Below are 22,599 nucleotides of genomic sequence, written 5' to 3'. Positions count from 1 at the left end.
CTTGGTAAAGTTCAGCCTGGTAATAAAACTGAAGTCAGTATTTCTAGACTGTTTTTAATGTTTCTATAATGCGTTATTAATGGAAATGAGCACCAAGAAGTTATTTATTAGTCTCCAGTCCCTCTTCTGCTCCAGGTTTTACGCAGAAGTTTTTGCCTGTGGGTTTTTCTCTCCCCCAGACCTTCTCTAAACCATTTCATTCCTGCTCTCTGTTTGACCGAAGTCAATTTAGTGAAGCTAATGGAGTTACTTCTCTTCAGGTCAGTGATGATTTTGCATCCTTGAGTTCCTTGCTTAATTTGCCGAGAAAATTCCAGGTTCCGAAGGCAGTTTTTAGAGTTCCCCCTTTCCGCGGCACTGGCCACAGCACCGCCCTGGGATCATGCACGGGGCTCGCCCGCGGTGGCTGGACCTGGGGTTTCTCCACTTCTTTGCTCCCATCGGATTGTATTTACTTTGCTTTGAGGGAAGTTTAGCAGCAGGCTCCACCGTGACCCTTCCTTCCAGCTGGAGCCTTCACTTTAACGGGAAAGCAAGCAGCTCTCAGGAAAGAGTTAAGCCCAGCGAGGCTTTGGGATCCTTTGCTGGGGAGAGGGTTGCTCTTTTGTTTGTTTTGAAGCGCTGGCAGGAAAGTGGGGAGGAGAAAATTACCTAAGTGATAGTGAGGTTGCCACGAACTATATAAAACTGTGAAATCAAATCGGAGAAACTCCACCTCGCAGTCCTGAACCATAAGCACAACCCCTGAAGAGAAACCCACCCCACAAGCGAGTGATCTCAAAGGCTTGAACTAAAACCAAGCTACATGAGCTCAGAGCTGCTGCAGGACTGAAAATCCAAGAGCTGTTACAGCCAGATTCAGTTTTAGCGGGAGCTGCGAGCAGGAATGCTGTTCTTGGGAAGTTTAAAAATAATGAAGTGGAGGCAGCTTTTCTGGATTGCGTTCTGTGTTGTGGAGTTGTCTGGTGAGTATTGACTGCAGCAAATGCCAGGGTTGCAAGCACTGAGCAGCGTGAGATCAGTGCATGGGGCAACTTCTGTATAACTTCTGACACAGCAGCCTGGGGGGATGCGTTTTAACGAGCGTTTAGTGGAGATTGCAATTTCACGTAAAGAGCACTGCCGTGACATTTTACAGAACGGCACTGCATCGGGCATCCTGGCCAACACATCCACAGCGATGTGCTGCAAACAGAAAACGCTGCTGGTTTGAAAAGGAGAGGGAGCGGGATGTGAGCGCTCCCTGCATTACAGACAGCGCAAGGGGACGCAAAGGCAGCGTGCAAAGCTGTAAAGGGCAGCCACAGTTTAAGTCGTTCCTCAGTCTGCATTGGTGTAAATTAGCCTTACTTTTGTTTTGTGGTAGGAACTATAAACATTTTCTGAAAATCAAATGAATCTCCATAAATATTAAAATCTCCTATTCCAGCTCTTCAAATATTCATCATATGAAAAAGTGAATAGTAATACAGAGATTTTCTCTAGGCAGTACTTTTTAAAGGGTTATATTTTAGGGAAATATTATCATTTTTCTCCCAAACCCAACAACCATAAAGTAATAAAAAGGGACTTAAAAGAAGCGAAGCAGCGCTCCGCGCGCTGCACAGCGTGCTGGGACAGGAGCCAGGAACCTGCGGGTGTCTCCTCAAATGTAGTTTTTCCTTACTCACGTGAATGTGAGTGACTCGATCTATTGAAAGAATTTGCTGTATTTTGTTCTTCTGTTTCACGGTGCTCCTTTCATGTTCCCTTTGCTGCCAAGGTATATTGCTCACCCGAGCCGTTGTGCCTGACCCTCCGGTCTATGTTAATTTTACAGGAAGGAAAAAAAAAAGATTTTATTTGAGAGAAATACAATTCAGGATTGCCTGGTTGGGCTGAAGTGAGCAGCGGGCGGGGGTGTAAGACAAAAGCGTTTACCTGAAATGCAAAACCTGAGTTCCTTATAGTGATACAGAAGCGAAAGTGATACAAAAGTGATAAAAAGCTTTGCCTTTGTAAAGACAAAGCTACCGGGCGACAGGGGGTTTAATGCTGCAAAATGTCACTTCTTCTGCCAGCACAGCCAATGCCCCACATTTCTGCACGATATTACGGTGCTTTATTAGCACTTGCTGGAAAGTAGAGGGGGTTTCTGTTCAACATAACTGCCGTGCAGAGCAGAGAAAAACGAGGGAGCCCATCCTTGGGGCTCTGCGTGCTCTTCACCTCTTTGGGGAGTCCAAGCGAATGAAGCGAAGGTTTCCGTTGTGCGTCTCCCAATGGAAATCCCAAATCTGGGGCGTTTGTGCTCAGGTTGGCTCCGGGCAGCACTGACGAGGGTGGGACCACCAGCCTCCCCCTGCCCCCAGGACAGCTCCAGCTAAAGCCCCGCGCTTTACGGGGGGATAAACCCCCCTTGCCACGCCGGGCCGGGTGCAGGGCTTCTACAAGCGCCACGTGCGGACGCGGCGTGGGGAGGACGGAGGCTGGGTACCGACTCACTGCTAACTGCAGCCTGACTCCAGAGCAACGAGCAGCCTCGTTCAGCCTCGCAGGGAGTGAATGGCACATGAAATACGCAGTTCTGGGGTTTGCCCGATCCTTTGGGGAGCCGCTGAGCTGCAATGAGTGTGGGAGAACTTTACGCTTGCCCCCGGCCTGCAGAGCGGGCTGATGCTCCGGGGCCGCTCGAGAACCCTCCGCCCGCGCAGCGGCGCGACGCTGCGAGCGGTTCGCTGGGGCAAAACTGGGTATTGATAAACCACGTGCAGAGCCGCCCTGTGCTTGTCTCAAAACTTGCATGGAACAGTGTACGTATTCTGTTTGTGCCCAATACAAACACGTGCTTTTTTTTTTTTTTTTTTTTTTTAATCTTTCTGTTTTATATCTTTTTTGATTCATCTCTGCCAAACTTGATTTAAAAAAAAAAAAATCTCTTTTCTTGTAATTTTAAAGCATTCTTTCTTTCCTTCATTCCTTTTGCAAGATCTAGAAAAGCTCTAAAAATCAGGGAAGGAAAAAGGAGCTTTAAAACTCACAGCCACTTGAGTTTAACGTCCTTTCGAGGGCTGCACATCGTAACCGCGCAAGCCAGGAGCAACCTCGGTCCCCGGGATGGTCCCAGGCTGCGGAGCAGCGCCTCACTGTCAGAGCGGCCCCCGAGCCCAAGGAAACCCTTGGTGCAGCTGGGGTCCGGCGCTGCGGCTCGGGGGGCTCCCCGCAGCCCCCGGCCCTCTGCGCCCTGCGTGACTGCGGCCCCACACCCATATCCTGTCTGGGAGAAGGGAAAGGGGGAGGGAAGGGATTTTTATCAGATATTTCCAGAGGGAAGAGGGCTCCACCCGCTTGAATTCCTGCCACATGGCTGCGAGCAGTAAAACTGGAAAGGCGTGAGTGATGCAGGCTGGAGCCCTTGGCCGAGCCGCTGTGGGACGCCTGGGCTGGCTGCAGCTCCCTGCTCCCCTGCTCTCCTTACCCTCCTCCCCTGCAGCCGCTGGTACCCGCGGTACGTGCCGGGGTGCCGGCTCACCTGCCTTTTTCGGTTCACTTTGCTGAACTGAAGTAGGCACCAAAAGGTTTACCAAGAGATTCGTGTGCCAGCCGGTATCAGCATAGGAGGTGCAATTACTGCCTGGGGATCCCCCGCGGGTTGCACCTTCCACCTTGCAGGGATGGAGGTGCAGGGGAGAAACCCCCGTGTTTAATTTGCCGTGGGTGCAGAGCAGGGCACAAATTATGGAAACTTTTCTCCTGTTTCCTGAGCCTCTGCCACTGCAGAGTTTTGCCTTCTATGGTCCTGGTTTAGCGCTCAGGGATGAGTGTTGGACCAAGTCAACTACTTCAACATTTATAGTGTTCCTGTTTTTAATTTGAGTTGAGCTGAGATACTTCCTGAGCCCCATTATTAAAATATCTTTAAAAATCAGAGGCATTTACTTTTTAAAAGCTAGCTAGGTAAATACAATAGCTACTGGGAAGTACAGTATCTGCATGCTTTTGCTCCTGCATGTGCTAGCACTACCAGGTTAAGATTTCTCCGAAGTTAATAAATGGCTTGGCTTAAACTCTCAACCCCTTAATACTAACAAATTGACAAAGTTTAGCAAAGCTAGTAAAAATGTATGGTGCAATAAATGACCCACTTTAGCTGAGCACCGTGTGGATTATCCAGCTCACATCTGGATCATTGTTTATCTCATGAGTCCTAAGGTTTCAAAAAACTTAGCCATGGTTTCTATAAAAGCGCCTGCATACACTACAATAAAGGGAAGAAAAAGAAATACTATGTGACAAGTCTTCTCACAACTTACACTGAGCAATAATCCAGGCTTCAATTTATGATATTCAGTGGTGAAAAGGCTTTGATTAGAAATACCTCTGGTGCTTTACAAACATCTGGAATAGTTCAAAGGTGCTTGGGTGGCTGTGGCACTTGGGGAGGTCAAGTCCAGGCGCTGCATTGTTCCAGTGATGTAAAGTTTCCTGCTAAGGTCCATGCAAACACAAAGCTGCATGCCAAGCGTGGATTTAACTTTGTGCTACTCATTATTCTGGGCATGCAGTCATGCCTCCTGCTTTTGATTTGTTAAAATTCATCAGAAAAACTCGGTGATTTAACCAGTTGGAACTGAATTGTCTTGGAGAGAAGAAACTTCTCCCTTAAATAAAAGCTGTGCCAGAACCTAAATCCCGGCTCCAGACACCTGCACCGAGCCCTCGGCAGGGCCCCTGCCTCCCCCCCGGTGCTCCCGCGCCCAGAGCAGCTGCAGCCCAGCCGGGATGGGACGGGATGGGACGGGATGGGATGGGATGCACCAGCACGGGCGGCCCCGTGGGGCCGAGCTGGGGTGTGCTCCCCCCTCAGCACCCTCCGGTACAACCACCCGCCGGCTGCAGGAACAGCCGAGCAGCTCTGCCTGCTGTCACCCATTGCCAAAATGAACTGTGGTCATCTCGGTCTTTGCTTTTCATAAACCGTCCAGGTTCTCTGGACCTGATCCAGCAAAGTACGAACACCCCAACTCAGAAAAATTCCTGCCAGGGCAATACCGCAGTGCACGAGACATAAATGCATGTTGAACTGGCAGTGGATGCATTCAGCCCAGCCGCTGCCCTGGCGCTGGTGCTGGGCGGCTGATCAGGACCTGTCAGTGCTGCTCCATCTCGGAGGGTTGTTTGGAAGGATGAAGTAACTCTTCTCGGAGCTCAGGCTCCCCTGGGCAGAAATACAAATGAAACAACGTACTTTGTATGATTTTCTCTTTAGTGTCTAGATAAGAATCTTAAACAGCAACAGCCCTGGAGTAGAGACTGAAGCTGTTTGTTAAAAGTGGAAATAGATCTTAAGACTAGAAAAGGTTAAGAAATGGGAAGAAATGCATTTTCACTGACTCATATAGTTCATTTCAGTAGGAAAAGCTGGAAGTGTCATCTTTGTAACATACCAGGAAGCAATATATAAACTTTAAGTTAGAACAGCAAACCATTCTCCAAACATTCTGTTTTACCTCCAAAGATGTTTTTGCTCATGAGTCAGAGCTGGTCCCAGGCCAACGGGAATGTTTCTATTTACTTTGAGATTGTGCCTGCAACTGCAAATCCAACTTATTTTTCCTGAGGCGCACCAGTGATCTCTTCCAAGGCCTGAGTCTTTCCTCCAAGGATTATAAACCCAAACTACTATGAAATCCAGCTTTGTGCAGAGCTTTGTGCATCCCTCGGTAAGCCCGAGGATCGGGCAGGATGAGGGCAGAAAGGAGCCTGTCCTCCTCCAGCACCGCCCCAGGAGCCCCGGAGCCTCTGCAAGGGCTGCACTCAAGTTTGGTACTCGCCCAGCCGAAATGTTTAGTCTCTGAGCTTCTCCCATATGAGCTCTAAGGCAGCCTGCCATTTGGGGCAAGAAGAAAGCGAATTTCTGAAAGCATCTAACGCCTCCCTGCCCTGCCCGCAGGGACTCTCGGGGGCAGGCAGGGGCTCGGGGCTGGGGACGGCAGCCCCTAACACCTTCCTCTGCCCCCAGGCAAAGCTTCTGGGAGCCCTACAGACCCCCCCGCACCCTCGGCCACGGAACCGAAAGGCACCAGCAGCACGGCAGCCACCGGAGCCCCCGCAGCCCCCAGCAGCACCGAGACGACGGCAGAGACGTCCGGTAATCACTCCCCTCGCTCCCCCGTGATTCCTGGTAGCATTTGCATCAATAATCAGATTTATTAAGTGCACAGGCTCGCCCTAAGAAACTGCAAAGTCAGTGCATGGGTTGTGCTCTCAAAAAAGAGCCTGATAGTACGGTCAAAAGCTTGAATCCTGTCCAAAAAATCCCACCTGGGGCAACCTAACACTGCCGTCTTCAAGACGGGCAGCTTAGACCCATCCTTTTCCAAACAGCTAAGAGATGATGGGACAAAATGCTCATTAATCTTTTATCTCAATATACCTATTCTTGGCTCAGCAAATGGCACCCATAAGAGGTCTGTCAGCCTTTCCGATGGGAGGCCAAGGCTCTGGAGGGCTGTGAAGCAGAGACCCTTGCACAGACGTACGGTGCCTTTCTCTTACGCCGTTTGAAATCAGAACAGCTTTCTGAAGACTCTGGGCCAAGGGGGAGGCGAGGGCGATGCAGGGGAGGTCGGGCAATGGCATCCTTGCTGTCGTGCCCAGGAAATTAGCCCATTGTAAACAGATTATGAAGTGCATGTAACAATTAGGCAACTGAAGCAAGTCTAATGCGCGTTTCTTATATAGCCAATAACACGTTCTGGTACCGCTGACTATGACAAATCAATATTGTACTTCAGTCATCGCAATGCCACGCATTGATTTTAGAGGACTTAAGCTTTCTCATGTATCCTTTTCATTGCATTTCTTCAAAACCAAAGCTGTGACCAGCGTCCTGGCAGCCAGTACCACCTCCCCGGGGCTCAGCAGCGAGAGCCCGCAGTCCAGCCAAGCCCCCACGCAGCTGCTGGGCACCACCTTGGATCCAGGCCGCGTGAGCCAAGGGGTCCCCACAACCAAGAGCCCAGCAACTCAACACAGCACGGCAGCAGAAACCCCAGGGTCCACGCTGGTTCTGGCGAGCTCTCCTGCCACCTCGGTGCATCCTCATGACTCGGTTGCCACCACGCCACTGCACACAGCCAGGGACAGCCCGAAGGTGAGGATGTGGCTGGGCACCGCGGGCTGTGGGACTGCGAGGAGGCTGGACTTGTCTCACAACCCCTGATACCACTGATACCACCACTGTGGGTTTTTTCCCTTCCAGCCCATCTCATGCCACAACGTCAAAGAAGTGAGTGACACTGGAGCCATCTGCTTGCAGCTCAACGAGTCCAACACTTGCGTGAGTTGCAGCCCCGGGGTGGCCACGCGTCTCCAAGGGGGGGACAGGCAGGAGGAGGGGGGCTGCAAGCAAACAGCCGAGGGCAGGTTCCTGCGGGGCTCTCAGGCTTGCAGCCATGGGGTCACCCACCATGCCTGGGGGGTTGGTTTGGGGTGGGAAGCTCACACCGTTATCCCTGGGGCACAGCATTTGACCTGTGCCAACCTGATGGAGGTAGGGATGATCAGAGCAGTCCCAGGAGGATCCCAAAGCGATGATCACAGCAGTCCCAGGGGAAATGCAGCCTCCTGGTTGCATAAAACCTCCTTTTTCATGATTAAGCTCTGGGGTCAATTTAGCTTCTAAAGTATCTCCCACCATGTTTAACGGGAAATTGCCTTTGTGCTGCTTCTTCCTCTTCCCTGTTGGGATGGCGAGCGCCTTTTTTTGTCTTGCCAACTGCCCTAGGAAAGAAAACAGGGCATCTGGAGGAGCAGGGGTGGCAGATCAGTGTCCCCATCTGCACCGACTCCTAAGGGAATCCCGGGCTCTCTCCAACTGCTCTTGGCCTTGTGCACCAAAAACGAAGCATTTATAAAAGCAGAAAAGGGTCCGGCTGAGGCACTATGCGGGTGGGAGGAAAGAAACCTTTCACGCAGGAGGTACAAGCTGCAGCAGAGGCCCGATGGTGCTGGACCTTGTGGGACAGCAGGTTTGACGGTGCCCTGGGTATAAAATGGCAACGATTAATTTTACTTCTGGTGGTCAGCCATGCTGCCAGCCATAGGATGAGTGAATTCTTACTTGGCTTTTCTCTGCAAACTGGCGATTAAATGGCACGTAGGCTTGCTCCTGTTTACAGGGACAGCACTTCGGGAAGAATTCCCGTGGAAACTCCTTCGGGAGCGAGTGATTCCGGTCACAGATGCCATCTAGTGGGCAACGGCACCTGCTGGGCCCAGGGCTTATACACATCATGCCTGCGTTACATACCTGCACACGCAGAAATGGCCGCATACGTAATATATGTTACATGTGAAACAAGTCAAGCCGCCCCACTTCCAACCGTGTTCCTCTGGGAGCTCTCCCCCCACTGCAGACCTCTCCTGTGCTTCCACCTGAACTCATCATCCAGCGGGAAAAACCAGCTCAGGCTCCGCAGCCGCTGAAGCTGGGAAGCAGATAAGAGCGTCTGCGAGGAGAGCAGATAGGAGGGACCGTGCCCTGCCTCGCTTTCCTGCTGGCCTTTCCCAAAGCAAATGAGCAATAAGCTGGCACCCAGCGCTGCTAATTGCAAAGGGAAATTCTGACACTCCGACGAGTTCTTTCCACAGCAGAGAAAGGAAAATACACACTTGGGTCTCTTGTTCCATCTTGGTCTTTCTCACCCCAAGCCAAGCTCTATAGAAACAGCTGAAAATGATTTGTTTGTTATTCTCCCATGGATAAGTTGCTGTGGTTTTGTACGCTAAGAGGATGTGGCGATCCCAGGACAATACTGAGGCAATTGTAAGGCAAAGAGAGGAAGGTGCTGAGCTGCCTGGCTCTGCACAACACCGCAAGACAGGAGGGTTTCCTCCTCTTTCGCAGCCCCGCGTTGGTGGGTGCCTCCCGGGGAGCGAGGGGAGGGTAGGGGCAGGACGGGGCATTCAGCTGGAGCCGGCCTCTGTCTCGAGGGGGTGGGCATGGCCGCAGTTCAGATGATGCGCCCAGCTGGAAGGATGTTAGGGAAGCTGATAACGTCTTTTAGCAACTGTGGGCTCTGTCTCCAAGCCTGACTGTGGCTGAAAATAGACCCGAGGAGAAAGCCTATCCTGTCTGATACAGAAATTGGCCCACAGAAGGGAAAAGCTGCAGCTCCTCACTCCTCTTCCTCTTCCACCCAAGAGTCGGTTCAGCTCTAAAATGTGAGAAATTCGTATTTTTTTGCCTAGCCTTTGATCAGCAACCTAGCAAAAACATTGAAGACATTTCCTAAACAGGAAAGCTCAATGCTGCTTTGTTATTTCCCTCCTTTCCCAGCCCCTGCCTGGGACTCCGAAACAATAGGGCTCTTCAGGCGGCTGTTTCAGTCCAAAAATTGGAGGGACATGCTATGCAATTCAGATCCTAAATTTAGCTTCAGTTAAATGCCATTTGCAAGAGTTGCTAATAATATCTTCATTTAATTTAACCTCATTAAGTTAAGAAACAAGAAACAAGCATCTCCATTTTCTACGTGTTGGTATTAGGGCTCAAAGCAGTGGTGAAGTGGGAGGTGAAGGTCTGACACCCAGCCCAGTGCTGGTTGTCACTTGTTGTTCCTTCTGCTCCACTTTGCGCAGCACAGATAAGCCACCAAAACACAAAGGGTGAATGCACAACGTTACCAGCAGAAGGTACATCTTCAGCATAGCTGCGATGGAGAATTAGTCGGTTTGGTTGGTTCAATGGCTGTTTGTTTGAAAATTTTGCAGAAACATTTTTTAGAGATGAAAGGATCGGACTTATGGAGTGCAATATGTGAAGGGAGCGCCCACCGCGTTCCTTCCCCCTGCCAGATTAAACTCGCTAAATCCGAGGTGGACCGTGACTGTATGCTGCTCATCCTCGTCGGTGAGAGAGGTCAGTTGGGCGAATTGCTTTGGCTGTCATTGATACCGCTGGAAATGACCTCGATGTGGGCAGCGGGAGAGGGGACCGTTTGTGGGGAGAGGCTGTGGAACACAAATCCTCAGTTGCAGCCTGGGAGAAGACTTCTCTCTGCAACTACTGCTCTTCCTTCTGGGGTCTTGCTGGGTCCACGGAGCCATGGCGTTGCCTCCAGAGCAGCGAAGGGGCTCACGGCTCCTCCGTGTTCAGCAATGGCCAGGCTCTTCAATGCTGGCATTAGCTGCAGCGTGACCCTCTCTGTAATGTGCCTCTCCTGTTTTAAACCTTGCAGATCCTGCTACAGATATGCTCCAGGAGTCTCACTGGGAAAAGGTAAATTCCTTGAGCAAATTCAACTGAGAAAAATGGATGGCCTGAGTGGCTGGAGAAAGGAGATTTTTAGACAGTCAGCTGAGGCTGGGGCAGATGGCTGAGACCTGAACCTGCCTCCATCTCGGAGGTGCTTGTTGAGCGTTGGCACATGAGCTGTTGGAGCCAACCACCAGACATGCAGCAAGGCAGCGGTGCGCCGTAAGAGCACTACTACAACTACTGAAGGCAGAAATGCTTGAAATAGTTACTGTAAAATTTGGTAGTGTGTTCTTAAAAAAGGCCTAGATCCCAACAATAACTCTTAGGATGTAATTGGCACTCTGCTTCTTCAAAGTACCACGCTGACGTTAATTAATTCCTCCTCTCAGCGAGGCTGCCATCGGCTTGTAAAGCTGAGCTCCAGGTGCCTATATAAATGGCAGCCAACAGAGCTGCAACAGCAGTGCACGGAGATATTTCAGCCATGCAGATGCATGCTCTAAATCTCAGGGCCTGAGCACTCTTGTCCAAGGGAGAAAATTGCCCTGTGCCACAGAAGACACTAGGATGGAAATGAGACCAGGAGGACGTGAGAGCTCACAGGGCAAGTGCAAAGCTCAGGAGCTTGGGTAGCAAAGCCCAGCTTTGTTTATGTGAAGTTTAACAAGGAGGTGAAGAGCAGCATTGTTTTAAGCCCGGTGCCTGTTCAGCAGATGCACAGGTTTCCTGTTTGTCAGACTCCCAGCTCTCTTCTTTGGTGTTTTTTCCAGTTTGGAATAAAATCCCTTAAACGGGGGAGTGTGAGGAACCACCAGGACTTTTCTCAGAAGACCCTGATCGCCTTGGTCACATCTGGACTCTTGCTGGCGTTCCTGGGCTTGGCTGGATATTTCCTGATGAAGCGGCGGAGCTGGAGCCCCGCGGGAGAGCGGCTGGTTAGTGCTTATAGATGGCAGGACAGCAGGTAGCGAGGAGCGGTGGGGGGTGCCCGGGGGGAGAGGAGGGGGCTGCTCCGCACCCTGCGGCCGGGTGCCCTCAGCCTCCCTGTGTGTCCCCAGCTCGACGGGACGGCTCGGCTGGCACGCGGGGCGTTGTGACCCGGGGCTGGGTCGGCCTGGGCAAGCGAAGGGCAGGAGCAGGGAGGCCAGACCGTACGGGGTGAAGGGAAACCTCTCTTGCCTTCTAAAATTAACACTTAGCTGATTGCTCCTGTGGGAAAACTGCCCCTTTCTCGCTCGTACTTCTAGGTCTAACACTTATTTTTGCTCAGCAGTAAGAACTCATCCAGCAAGACCCCTCCACAGACACCAAAACCTTATGAATTTGTCATTAAAAGTGACACACTTTAACTTTCCATTTGTTGCGTTTGAGTTATATGTCTGTCTTGTACCGATGCTGTAATAAAGGCTATTTCTCCCCTCACTTAACAAGGGACGGTAATAAAATATATCAAGAAAGAAAGAGAAAGAAATTTCCTATTTCCATTTTCCCCTTTGCAGGCAGGCTGGCCGCTGAGGACTCTTCCCTACCAGTGGCTTTCGGGAACGCGAGCCCTCTGTATAGTGAGGACAGGCCATGCCTTTCCCCCACCGCTGCTCGTGGGCACATGAACAGTTGTGTCCTGGGAAGCAGCTAGGGTATTTCATTGCCAGAAAGGGTGCTCTCAAAACATGCAGATGGGAAGTCAAGTGCTCGTCTCAGAGGCAGGGACATCACAGCTTGGGATCTGGAGCCCACTGCCTCTGGGTACCACCTCCTGGATGCTGGCAGCAAGTGAAAGGCAATGTAAATGCGTGGCTGGGAGCTGCCCATGTAAGTGCATGGCAGCGTCAATCCAGTTTCTAGGTGAGATGTGTCCAGCACACCCATCCCGCTGCCACGGACAAGGGTGTCAGCAAAAGGGCCGAGCGAAACAACGGGGTGGCTGGGAAGCTCGGCAGCCCTCTGTGCGTGCTGGATGCCGCCGAGCAAACGAGGAGCGGGGCTATCTGCTACCAGCTGGCAATCGCCGGGACCACCAGCGCCCACTGCATTGCTTTCAGACCTGCCACAGTCCGACACATGGAGAGTTATTGTGGTGGGGGACGGAGGCAGGTCTGCTATTGCTCTGGAGCCTCCAGAAGCATCTGCTCCTTATAGCAAAAGCGGTAACAAGCCACGCAGCATGTCTTTGCATGTGCTGGAGTGCAGTCCTGCACTTCTGCTAGCACGTCGCTGCAAGCTGTATATCTATTTACAGGCTGAAAGAAAGAAGGACAGGGAAAGAAAAAAGAGACAATTTCCATAGCTTTCATTAAATGGTGCTTCTTGGCCAAAGGGGTGGTCTGTCACAGGGTAGCTTTGCAGGGTCAGCTCCAAAACCTGGTTATGAGAAAACAGCAAAACCTGGCAGCTTCTCTCTTCAGGTCCAGGAGGAAAAAATGCAGTTCCTGACTGGTTTTCTTGCTTCGTCTTGCCACGGCACGGTTCAGGCCCTCTGTTGCCCTTCTCGGCAGCGAGAGCAGGTTCCCATGCCTGCAGTTGTTTGTACCTCCTGTCCAGGAAGCGCAGGCAGCCAGCCAAGCCGCTGCCTGCAATCAAAGCCGGCGGCTGTCAGCCCTTTCCCCTCCCTAACTCTGCCTTTGTTATTTATGTACCTGTTTAGGCTGAAGACCCATATTACACGGAAAACGGTAGCCAGGGAAACACGATGTTGATGATGCCCCCCCAAGAGCAACCCGAGCTGCAGGAGAAGCCAAACCTCAACGGTGGGACTCAGGAAAACGGGACCGGCCAAGCCTCCTCCAAAAACGGCCACTCAGCCAGGCAGCGCAGTCCCGCCGACACGGAGATGTGAACCGGGCCGAGAAGTGCATCCTTAGCGTGAACTAAGAGGGGAGCCGAGAGAAAAGGGAGGGCAAGAGTTTTCTATGGACAGTAAGGGAATTGCAGAACTTTTTTTTTTTTTATTATTATTATTATTATTTCTGTGAAGAACTTCAGAATCAGCCTAAAGCACACTAAGCGCCAGAGCCACCAAAGCCCTGCTTCTCTGCCTCCTACTCCTCCCGCTGGCCACACAAGACACTTTTGGGCAGCTGTTCTCTGCTTTTGTTGTTAGCAGAACCTAATGAGAAGCGCAAGTGCCCTTAGCCCCGAGCAGCTTCTGAGCAGAGGCAGACTGAAGCTCCAGAAGCCTTGAGCCAGACCCCAAACAGTCAGAATTTTTGGTGGCAGTGTGTTAGGCTGATTAAAATAGTTAAATTGGGATTTCAGTGACAAAAACCTCTCAGTTTTCAGATAATTTTGGTTAACCGAGATGGTTTTTACCTCATCTTTATGTTTAAGTGCAGGATTTCTTCCTCTTTTAAGAATATCAGGCATTTAATCCCCCTTCTTGTGCTTTATGTCTTCTTTAGCATTTCCTACTCCAGCAGAATTTGCTGAAGCTCTGTGTAAAACTTTCCATGTGGAATTGAAGGTTTAAATGTGAATAGACCTGAAACTTGTTTCTTTTTTAATCCTACCACTGCACAGGTAGTTGTTTTAGAGTAAAATCTCCCCCGGTCTCTTCATGTCAGGGACTGGAGATGGTGTTCGATGAGGCAGAGCCAGCAATCAATCACTCGAGTGAGCTGGAGAACACGGGATACGGCCGCGGACGGCTCTGCGCACGCCTGGGGCTGGCAGTCCCGTCGCCCTCCCTCCCGACACGCCGGGGCAGGGCTTTGGGCATAAAAGATGCCAAAGGGCTCCCGGTGGGACGAGTGCTAGATGGAAACCTGGCTCCGTGATGGGTGTTTCTCCCTCTGCATCAGCAGTGGGTACATGAACAAAAAGAAGTATTTTCGCTTTGGTAAGCAAAAGCCAACACCAAAATCCCAGCAGCAGGAGCAGGTGGTACCCAGCTCGGCACTGATCCTGCTCCCCAGGCAAGCGGTGCCGCAAGCCGCGTTACCGAGGCTGAGCTGCGTGCAGCTCGGTGAGAGCAGGGACCGGGGCAGCTCGTTTGTAGGGAGCCGAAGGTGGTGCCGGGCAAGCCGGGCGCTGATGGTGCCAGACCACGAGAGGCTGCAGTTCAGACCAGGCTCTCTGCTGGCACCAGCAACGACTGCCACATCCAAAATAAGGACAAAAGTGGCCCTTGAAGCTGATCCACCCTCTCGATAGTGAATTTATCGCAACCTTTTCTCAGTGCTGAACACCTGAGGGGAAGGCATTTTTTTTTGGTACAGTGCTTAAAGGAATGACAGCAACATCCGTCAGTATCTGGGGCCGTTCGCATGGATGCAAGAGTCATTTAAACACGGTTTAAAATGTTTCAGGTTTTGTTTGTTTGGGTGTAAATTGCTTCTCCCAAATCTCATTGTAAATAATCCCAGTTGAGAAAAAATTGAGTATTAAAAATCAGCTTCTCCATTGTGTCCTTGGAACAACAGCGTGTTTATCCCGCTGGGACACGTGGCTCTGGCTGCGCCGTGTGCCAGCACGATGAGAGGACAACGCCTTGCGGAGAGGTTGTTTCCCAGCAGAAATACTATGACTAAAGGCTGTGGCTTGTTCTGTGCACATTCACCCCGTCTTTCAACAAACATGTTTGCAGGACAAGTGACGTACATCACTTTATTAAACCTCGTTTGTTTGGTTGTCTGATGTTCACGATGCTCAGCTAATTCCTGGATAAATAAAGGAGACTCCAGTCTCATGGAGCGATCTGCAGGGCTGGGATCTGACCTGGCATCAGGGGGCGTGGGGGTGTGTGTGTGTGCACGCGCGTGTGGGCACAGATGAAGATGAAGATGAAGATGAAGATGAAGGCTTCCTCACTCCGCACAGTGCAATAACCAGCAATGGTTCCTGCCTCGAAGAATCTGCAGGGCGATGCCTGTTCTTGCGGAGATGCCCGAGCTCCACTGAAAGCAGGAGGCTCGGGGCTGGGGATCTTTGCTGACCCGGCCCCCTCCTCTCTCTGCGCCCTTCCTAGTGCTCGTTTCCCAGGCACGGGCTCACGGACAGCGGCACACCAGCTACGGAGTACAGCCAGAAACCACCGCTGCCAGTTTTGCTGTAGTTCGGGGTGCTCTGACCTCCGCAGCCTGGCTGCAAAGGGGAACAGATGCATGAAAACGAATTTATTTTCTCTCCCGAGAGCCCCGGCTGCCGCAGCGCGCTGGGGAAGCGCTCCCGGAGGCTTGGTTTGCGCTGCGGGGCAGGACAGGGAGCTGGGGTTGGCTTTTTTTTTTTGGCAATTGTTTATCTAATCAGCACTCCTCGCTACATCCAAAGTAGGAGATCTAATCAAACGTCAGGTGCATTTTTCACAGCTCAGGGAATGTCCTACAGCCAAGCAGAGACAATAAAGTTACAGTCAATTGCTTTGGCAAAACAAAAGCTTTCTCTAAAACCTCCAGATTGAGGGAAATGCTGAGAGCAGCGGTGGCCGAGCAGGGACGGTGCCGAGCCAGCGGAAAAGGCTGCGCTTCCAGCTCAGGAAGTTTTTTGCCTGTGTGTAAACACAGGCAGGCTCAGCTCGGGCCCTGCCGAAAAGGTTGTTATTATTATTCCTTCCTTATCAAACCCCTTGCATTCCTTCCTTGCCGGTCCCACCAGCTGCTGGGCAACCTCCTCCTCTCGCCATCCCGCACTGCCCGTGGGCTCGCAGCTGCTTTTGGGCCGCTTTTAGGCCGCTTTTAGGGGGGCTAAATCCATCTCAGCTTCCAACAGCGACCTGCTTTCCCATAAACACGGTTCCAGGTTGATGCAAGGGCTCTCGCCTGGTTCACAACCTTATGTCCTGCTCATATACAGTGCATATAGAGTCTGTTTAGCTGGTGGGCATCCTTATATCGGTGTGAAATGCCCTGATGAAAATAATCAGCATGAAAGCATCCCCTGGGGAAGAATGGTAGCAAATACAAGGTGTTAATATAAATGTGACACAGCCATTAAATGACATGTCCGTGTCCCAGGCTGAAACAGAAGCAGGAGCTCTGACACCCGTCCAGGCAGCCCCCAAATCCTTCTGCACGTTGAAATCAAAAACTTTTTTAGAAATGAAGAAATACCTTGCTACCTGAACTGCCATGAAATGCTACTGCGAATTTAAGGTGGCTTGCTCTGTGTATGGCTGAAACCAATCAAATTTATCAGAGCAAACAAGTTTTAATTAAGCCTTATTAACTATGTCCCTCAGTGGATCTTACGTTCCTTTCATAAAAAAACCAGCACAACCCTCCCAGCTGAGAAACCTCCTGCCCTTCAATGTCACAGGCCCTTCACAGCAAAACAGCACATCCCAGGTCAGAGAAAAGTAGCTCCTTTCTCTCTTTGCTGGTTGTTCATTTATTTTTCATTGATTTAGTGCTGAGAAGAGCCGCCCCAATGCCTGAATCCCTCAGCAGCAGGATCAGCCTTGCACAAGCAGCAAGATGCCCCATTCCTACTCATGGCCCTTCGAAGACAGCAGCGTTTTGCCTTGCGCTGTGCCTTGGAGGCCCCCAGAAAACGATGAGCTCTCCTGGTGCTCTCCACGCTCCAGATCTGCTGGGACAGACTTACTTGAGCATTGCACTAAAATTTCAGTTTAAGGGTAGATGCCTTGCGTGCCTTGTCACGCTGTGAAATTTTCACCCCCTGTAAAATTTTGTTCAATGCAATTTAGCTTAGAGGCTACAGAACTACTGCTTCTCTTTAAGTGTAAGAGGTTACCCCTGCAGCACAGGCTGCAGCCCAGCCGAGCGGGTGCTCGGTGCCCGCCGGACCCGCCGCCCCGCTGCGCCGAAACGGAGCGGGGCCATGGCCTCAGACTTACATGCACTGAAGTTTCTGCATGACTTTGAAACCACAGCAGACGTAGTCTAGGGTATATTATATATAACAATGCTGCTATCTGCTGGCTGTGCTTTGCTAAAACAGTTAATGCTTTGCTCTAGAGGGAAGTTGGCACTTGGGTAATGGTGCCTAGTCGGAAGCAGCACCTGCAGAAGGGTCCTGCTCCACCACAACCCCTGCTGCACCCCGGGCTGCCGGCGATACAGCCAAGAGGCTAACATATTAACATTATGGAATTATGAAAGAAGTAATACATACAGTGGGCTTTGAAGCTCATATGCTAGGAACAGGGAACATCTAAAATGAAATTTCTAAAATGAATTTACCATCAATCCCCTTCCCATCTGCTTCTTCGACGCCCGATCCTGCAAAACTCACGTGGGAGTTGTACAATATTTGCTGCACCATCTGCTGCAAGGCCACGCAGGCTTTTCGATCCAACGCGGGAACGCAGAAACACGGGCAGGCTTTGATAACGTCCCGTGTCACACTTCAGGTGGCCGATGGAGAAGAAGCTGGCGAAGCGGCGGCGGCAGAGCCAGGGCACATCCCTGCACCGCAGCCTGGGAACTGGCAGTGCCCTCGGCTTCCCCCAGCCAGTCCCGCTGAATTCCTGTGTTGCACCAGTTTTGACTCAGCCAAAAGCTCAGTCATCATCAGATGGCCGTAAAGACATCTCCCAGCGTTGGTAAAGGGTGATGTGCAAGCTCAGTTCCTTCTCTCTCCTTCTCGAACCATAGAAAAGAAACCGGCGTCACGTAACGCCCGGGTGTATAACCTGTCTGCACCAACCGGGTATTCCTGCCTTTGCTTCCAAGGTAACGGGAACAGCCTCTGTGCAGGGCTTTTCCATCCCCTAGAAAAAAATGATAGTTACAACTATTTGCATTACAGGCACTTCACAGGTGTTTTAATTCTAAGTCTTTAATCTTAGCCTTCAGATCCATTTAATTTGCTGTTCGTGTTTTGATTTGTAGTAACAGACGTAAACGAGATTATCTATCCCCTGAGATGATAAACTGTCAAAGGCAAATGCTGAAGAATTGGGCTCTAAAAACATTTTAATACGCTCGTGTTGCAAACCCCGAGATGGAGCCAGAGGTGAGCGTGGCTTAGCGTGAGCCAGGACGCGGGTCTCAAACGCAGCACCCCGCGCGGGACGGGCCTGCGGGGCGATGCGCAGAGCGGTTCCCGCGATCACGGGCTCACCTCCTCTCTTCGTTTGTTAAGGCCCCGGGAGGGTAGGAGGAAACACCTTCGTAGCAGGCAAAGAAGGTGTGCCAAGGGCTGTGAGGCTTCAAGTTTTCCTTTTTAACCTTCTTAAAAAACCAGGCGAGACACGAACGGGTAAGCCGGGGATGCTGTTCCTGGGGCGGAGGGTTGGTTTGGGGAGGAATGAGGCTGTGGAATCAGCTGCGGGAATTGCATTGGGTTAAGATTCTCCTATTGAAAATTGTCCATGGTTTTCTTCTGGAGAAAAAAAAAAAGTACTGAACAGTTTTTCTGTTAGTTTTCTAACAGAAAGTTATTTTATTGGGGGAAAAGGAGAGTAGTTCCAGGCTCCCACTCCAACTGTAGAAAAAAAAGGTCTGAAACCCGTTATGTCTCTTTTTGTCTTGCATAAGACATAGAAGATGTCCCAAGGGCCTCTACCTACAAAGTTCATTTTCAGGGTGCATATTTTTTTAATTCCTGTAAATTAAACAATACATTACGCTACCAACCTTTGGTTATTTGTTCGCTATTTCTGGTACTTTTACTTGGGATTTTTTTTTTCTTCATTTTTTTAATCTTTGTGTTTGCATCTTCCTTCTTATCTCCCGCCTGCCCCAGAGGCTTATTGCTGCTTTGGCAACATGCTAACGTGTTTAGGAACGATAAGACGTCTAATTAATAGTTATAATTAGCAGTACAAGGTCTTAATAGCTTATTAAAGGAAATGCATTCAGAAAATTCTTTTCCTTTTCTTGCGTTGGTACAACATAATTTACCAGCAAATGATAAACCAGTTTTGAACGGCGTTCAGACTTTTAGCAAGGAAAGCGGTGCTGGATTCGTGATTTCATGGGGGGATTTTGCACCACTAATGCTATTATTTTGTTGTTGTTGTTTAGAAACAATTTAACAGCTGAAGAAAAGCACTTGCAAGGGCACAATGTCACTGTGGTGTGGCAGGCAGGAGCCTGACGAGCCTGAAAGCGGAATTAAGTAAAACTGCCTTCCCTGCTTTTGCATATAAACAAATCCTGGGGGAAGGTAAACTTGCTCTTTAAGCGGCTCGGGCTGAAATGTCAGGTCGTGCTCCCAGCTGGGGCAGCTCGGCCGCTCGCAGGCTACGATCCTTCCCGCTCCTTTTGCACTAATAGTTGTTAAAACTGATTATTTTCATTTGAAGGCATCCTTGGCTTATAAACACCAGCAGAGTAAGGACCGCCTAGAAACCCTGTGGATCCCTCTTGCTTTTACCAGTGAGAAAGTCAGCGTTCAATCCTGCTCGGCAGGCAGAGAGCAGAGCTGGCGGAGGGAAATCAAACCACGCCGCTGCAGCTCGGATTCCCCAGGCCGCCGTGTTTTTCCTCTGACCCACACAAAGATTTCTTTCTAAATTTATCACAGCCTTCATCGGCAGTCCCACTTAGTGGCAGATGACGAGGCCGGGCTGGCAGGGCCCATTCAAATGAGGGCAGGGGAGCCTGAAAAACCGCGCCGGGGATGGCGCAGCCGGCGAGGCGAGGGCAGGCAGCGGCGAAGGGGCAGGTGCAGCCCCACTCAGCTCCCCGCCAGCCTCTCGGCTCCAGATGATCCTTCCCCGGAGCCCGGGGAGATTCGCTGCGGCAGAACGCTGCACCGAGATGGCAGCGCCCCAGCTCCTGGCTGGGTCCAGGGAGGTTTGCTGGTCTCTGGAGGCCCCGGCGCTGGCGTGGCTGGGGAATTTCCACTGGGCTGTGGAAGGAGCTGTCGGCCTCGGTCACAAAGGCGAAGCAGCCCTTGGCTGCATGCTGGAGCGGGTGTCTGTGCAGCTGAGCATCCCTCAGGCTCCCGAGACCTCTCGTGTCCCCCCAGTTCATACCTGCACGTCCTGGGCTCCTGCCCGCCTGGATCCGGCAGCCTTTGCCACCCCCGGGTGGTACGTGTCTGTGGGACCAGAGCTGCTGCTCTGCGCCCTGCGGACCCCCACGCCAAGGGCACGGAGCGGTGAAACCCGTCCTGCCGTGGGTGCCGGTGGCTGCTAGCCGCAAGCTTTGCAGAAATGAAGCCCTGCACAGGGAGTATGCGCCGTGTTTGGAATCACACAGGGAAATTATGCCGTTACAAGGATGGCATAATTGAGAGAATGCTTGACTAGCGCAATTTTCTTATGTGCCTGTCAGCAAATCACTTAATCTGTGCTGTGCCAAGTTTCCCATCCGTTAAATGGGGAATGATTATCCCCCTGCTTCCTGAGAGGGAATGAGAATAATACCCACTAACGACTGTGGAGGTACTGGAAGGTGGCCACGGAGATGCGCAGTGACACACGCAGTAGCTGCAGACCTGGAAGGAAGACGTAGCGCTTTAAAACCCACCTTTAGAAATTAATTTCTCCTCCTGCCGCTTTTTTATTGAAGAAAATCCCGAAATAGATCTGTCTCTCCCATGCAGGATTTTAAAAGATTTCTCTGCCGCTCCCGGGGTCGGGACTCCCCAGCTCCGGTGGGAAGGAAGAGGAAAATGCCGGGAGAAGGCACCTCGGGGGAGCCCGGAGCGCCCCCCGCGCCCGGGGCCGCCCCCCGCCCCGGGCACCCACGCTGCCTCCCGGGCGCCGCGGGCGCGGGGTGACCTTGGCTCCTCGGCCGGGGGGCGGCCGCCGAGCGCGGGGAGCCCGGGGGGGGGCCGGGAGGCCCCGCCGCTGCCGCTCCGCCCCCGCCGATGGCAGCGCCGGCGGCCGCCGAGCCCCCCCCTCCCCGGGCCCGGGAGCGGCGGGGACGCTGCGCAGCAGGCAGGTACCGGGGCGGGGGGGAGCGGCGCATCCCATCGCATCCCGGCTGCACCCCATCGCATCCCGGCTGCACCCCATCACATCCCGGCTGCACCCCATCCGCATCCCGGCTGCACCCCATCCGCATCCCGGCTGCATCCCATCGCATCCCGGCTGCACCCCATCGCATCCCGGCTGCACCCCATCCGCATCCCGGCTGCACCCCATCGCATCCCGGCTGCACCCCATCCGCATCCCGGCTGCATCCCATCGCATCCCGGCTGCACCCCATCGCATCCCGCGCACCGCCCCCGCGCATCCCGGTCACGTCCCCGCCTGGGGCGGGCGGGGGTGGGGAGAGGCGAGGCCACGGGCGGCCGGGGCCGGGCGGGGGGGCAGCGGCTGAGGGGGGGCTGGTCCTGCCCCCCGGCGTGGTGAGGAGGATCCGAAATAATAATAATAATAATAATAATAATAATAATAATAATAATAATAATAATAATAATAATAACAACAACAACAACAACAACAACAACAACAACAACAACAACAACAACAACAGCAACAACAACAACAACAACAACAACAACAACAAGGATCTGAAATAATAACAATAATAATAATAATAACAACAACAACAACAACAACAACAAGAAGGATCTGAAATAATAATAATAATAATAATAACAACAACAACAGCAATAATAATAAAATAACTATAATAATAACAACAACAAAACAACAAACAATAATAACAATAATAAATAACAATAACAACAACAATAATAAAAATAATCAAAATAATCAAGACAAATAATGAGAAGCAGCAGCAGCTAATTCTGTTACGCTTCAGCCACGTGGATAAAACCTTGGGCGACTCTGCCTTACTGGAGGTTACGTGGGAGTGACTGTCCTGGGCCAAATGGGAGCAACGGGAGGAACTGAAGGGGTCCCTCACTTATTTCTATTTTAACCCAAGGCCACGGGGGTTGGAAGCGGCTGCTTTACAGCTCCGTGTTTTCTCTGCTGTTATATTCAGGGATAATTGCTCCATACAGCGTTGTAACCTCCATGCGATGGATCGTTACGCTCTTGCTCCGTTTTTTTCCCTCTCACAGAATATACGACGTAGCTTCTGTTTGTAGACTGTTTTAATAGCGAGGTGGCTGAGACAAAGTTTACTCAATAAACTTGCCTTTCCCCTTGAGCAGCTTTAGCTTAGATAAACGGGCTTTAAAGTCCCGGTTTAGCGTGGGACTAGGACTGTTTACCATTCATCTTTGTTAGTTAATTGCTATTTGGTTAAATATTTAGTTTGGGTTAAGTTCTTTTATGCTCTTTTCTTAAAAAATAATAAATAAAGGTGTGTTTGGCAATGTGGTAAAAGGCTTTCTAGAAGGCTTTTTAAAGATACTCTCCAGTAGGGAAGCTCCATAAAGTTATTTTCTGTATCTTGTGCATAAATTTTCTGGCTTGCAGTTTGCTCTGGTGGTGTTCGTAATTAGCCAACCTAAAGCAGCAGGGATACTCGACTGTTTTCTGGAGAAAAGAAAAAAATTGACTGCAGACTTCTTGTCTTCATTACCAG

General features: G+C 51.2%; 1 protein-coding gene across 2 annotated transcripts; it reads left to right on the top strand.

The window, feature by feature from the left end:
- The first annotated feature begins 767 nt into the window (after nucleotides 1-767).
- Nucleotides 768-15,020, top strand: CD34 (CD34 molecule). Of its 2 annotated transcripts, none has more exons than XM_082330124.1 (8): nucleotides 768-965; nucleotides 6,002-6,130; nucleotides 6,858-7,135; nucleotides 7,244-7,321; nucleotides 9,757-9,904; nucleotides 10,224-10,264; nucleotides 11,014-11,178; nucleotides 12,888-15,020. In XM_082330124.1, exons 1-8 carry the CDS (start codon nucleotides 887-889, stop codon nucleotides 13,077-13,079), a joined length of 1,110 nt encoding a protein of 369 aa, XP_082186250.1. In that variant the 5' UTR covers nucleotides 768-886; the 3' UTR covers nucleotides 13,080-15,020. The 2 variants fall into 2 exon arrangements, with proteins under 2 accessions (XP_082186250.1, XP_082186251.1); XM_082330125.1 differs by lacking the exon at nucleotides 12,888-15,020 and adding an exon at nucleotides 11,514-11,597.
- The last annotated feature ends 7,579 nt before the right edge of the window (nucleotides 15,021-22,599 follow it).

The sequence above is a fragment of the Platalea leucorodia genome (assembly GCF_965183815.1).
Source record: "Platalea leucorodia genome assembly, chromosome: 19".
Classification (NCBI taxonomy): domain Eukaryota; kingdom Metazoa; phylum Chordata; class Aves; order Pelecaniformes; family Threskiornithidae; genus Platalea; species Platalea leucorodia.
Note: the sequence above shows the minus strand (reverse complement) of the source record. Positions and strands in the feature narration are given on the sequence as shown.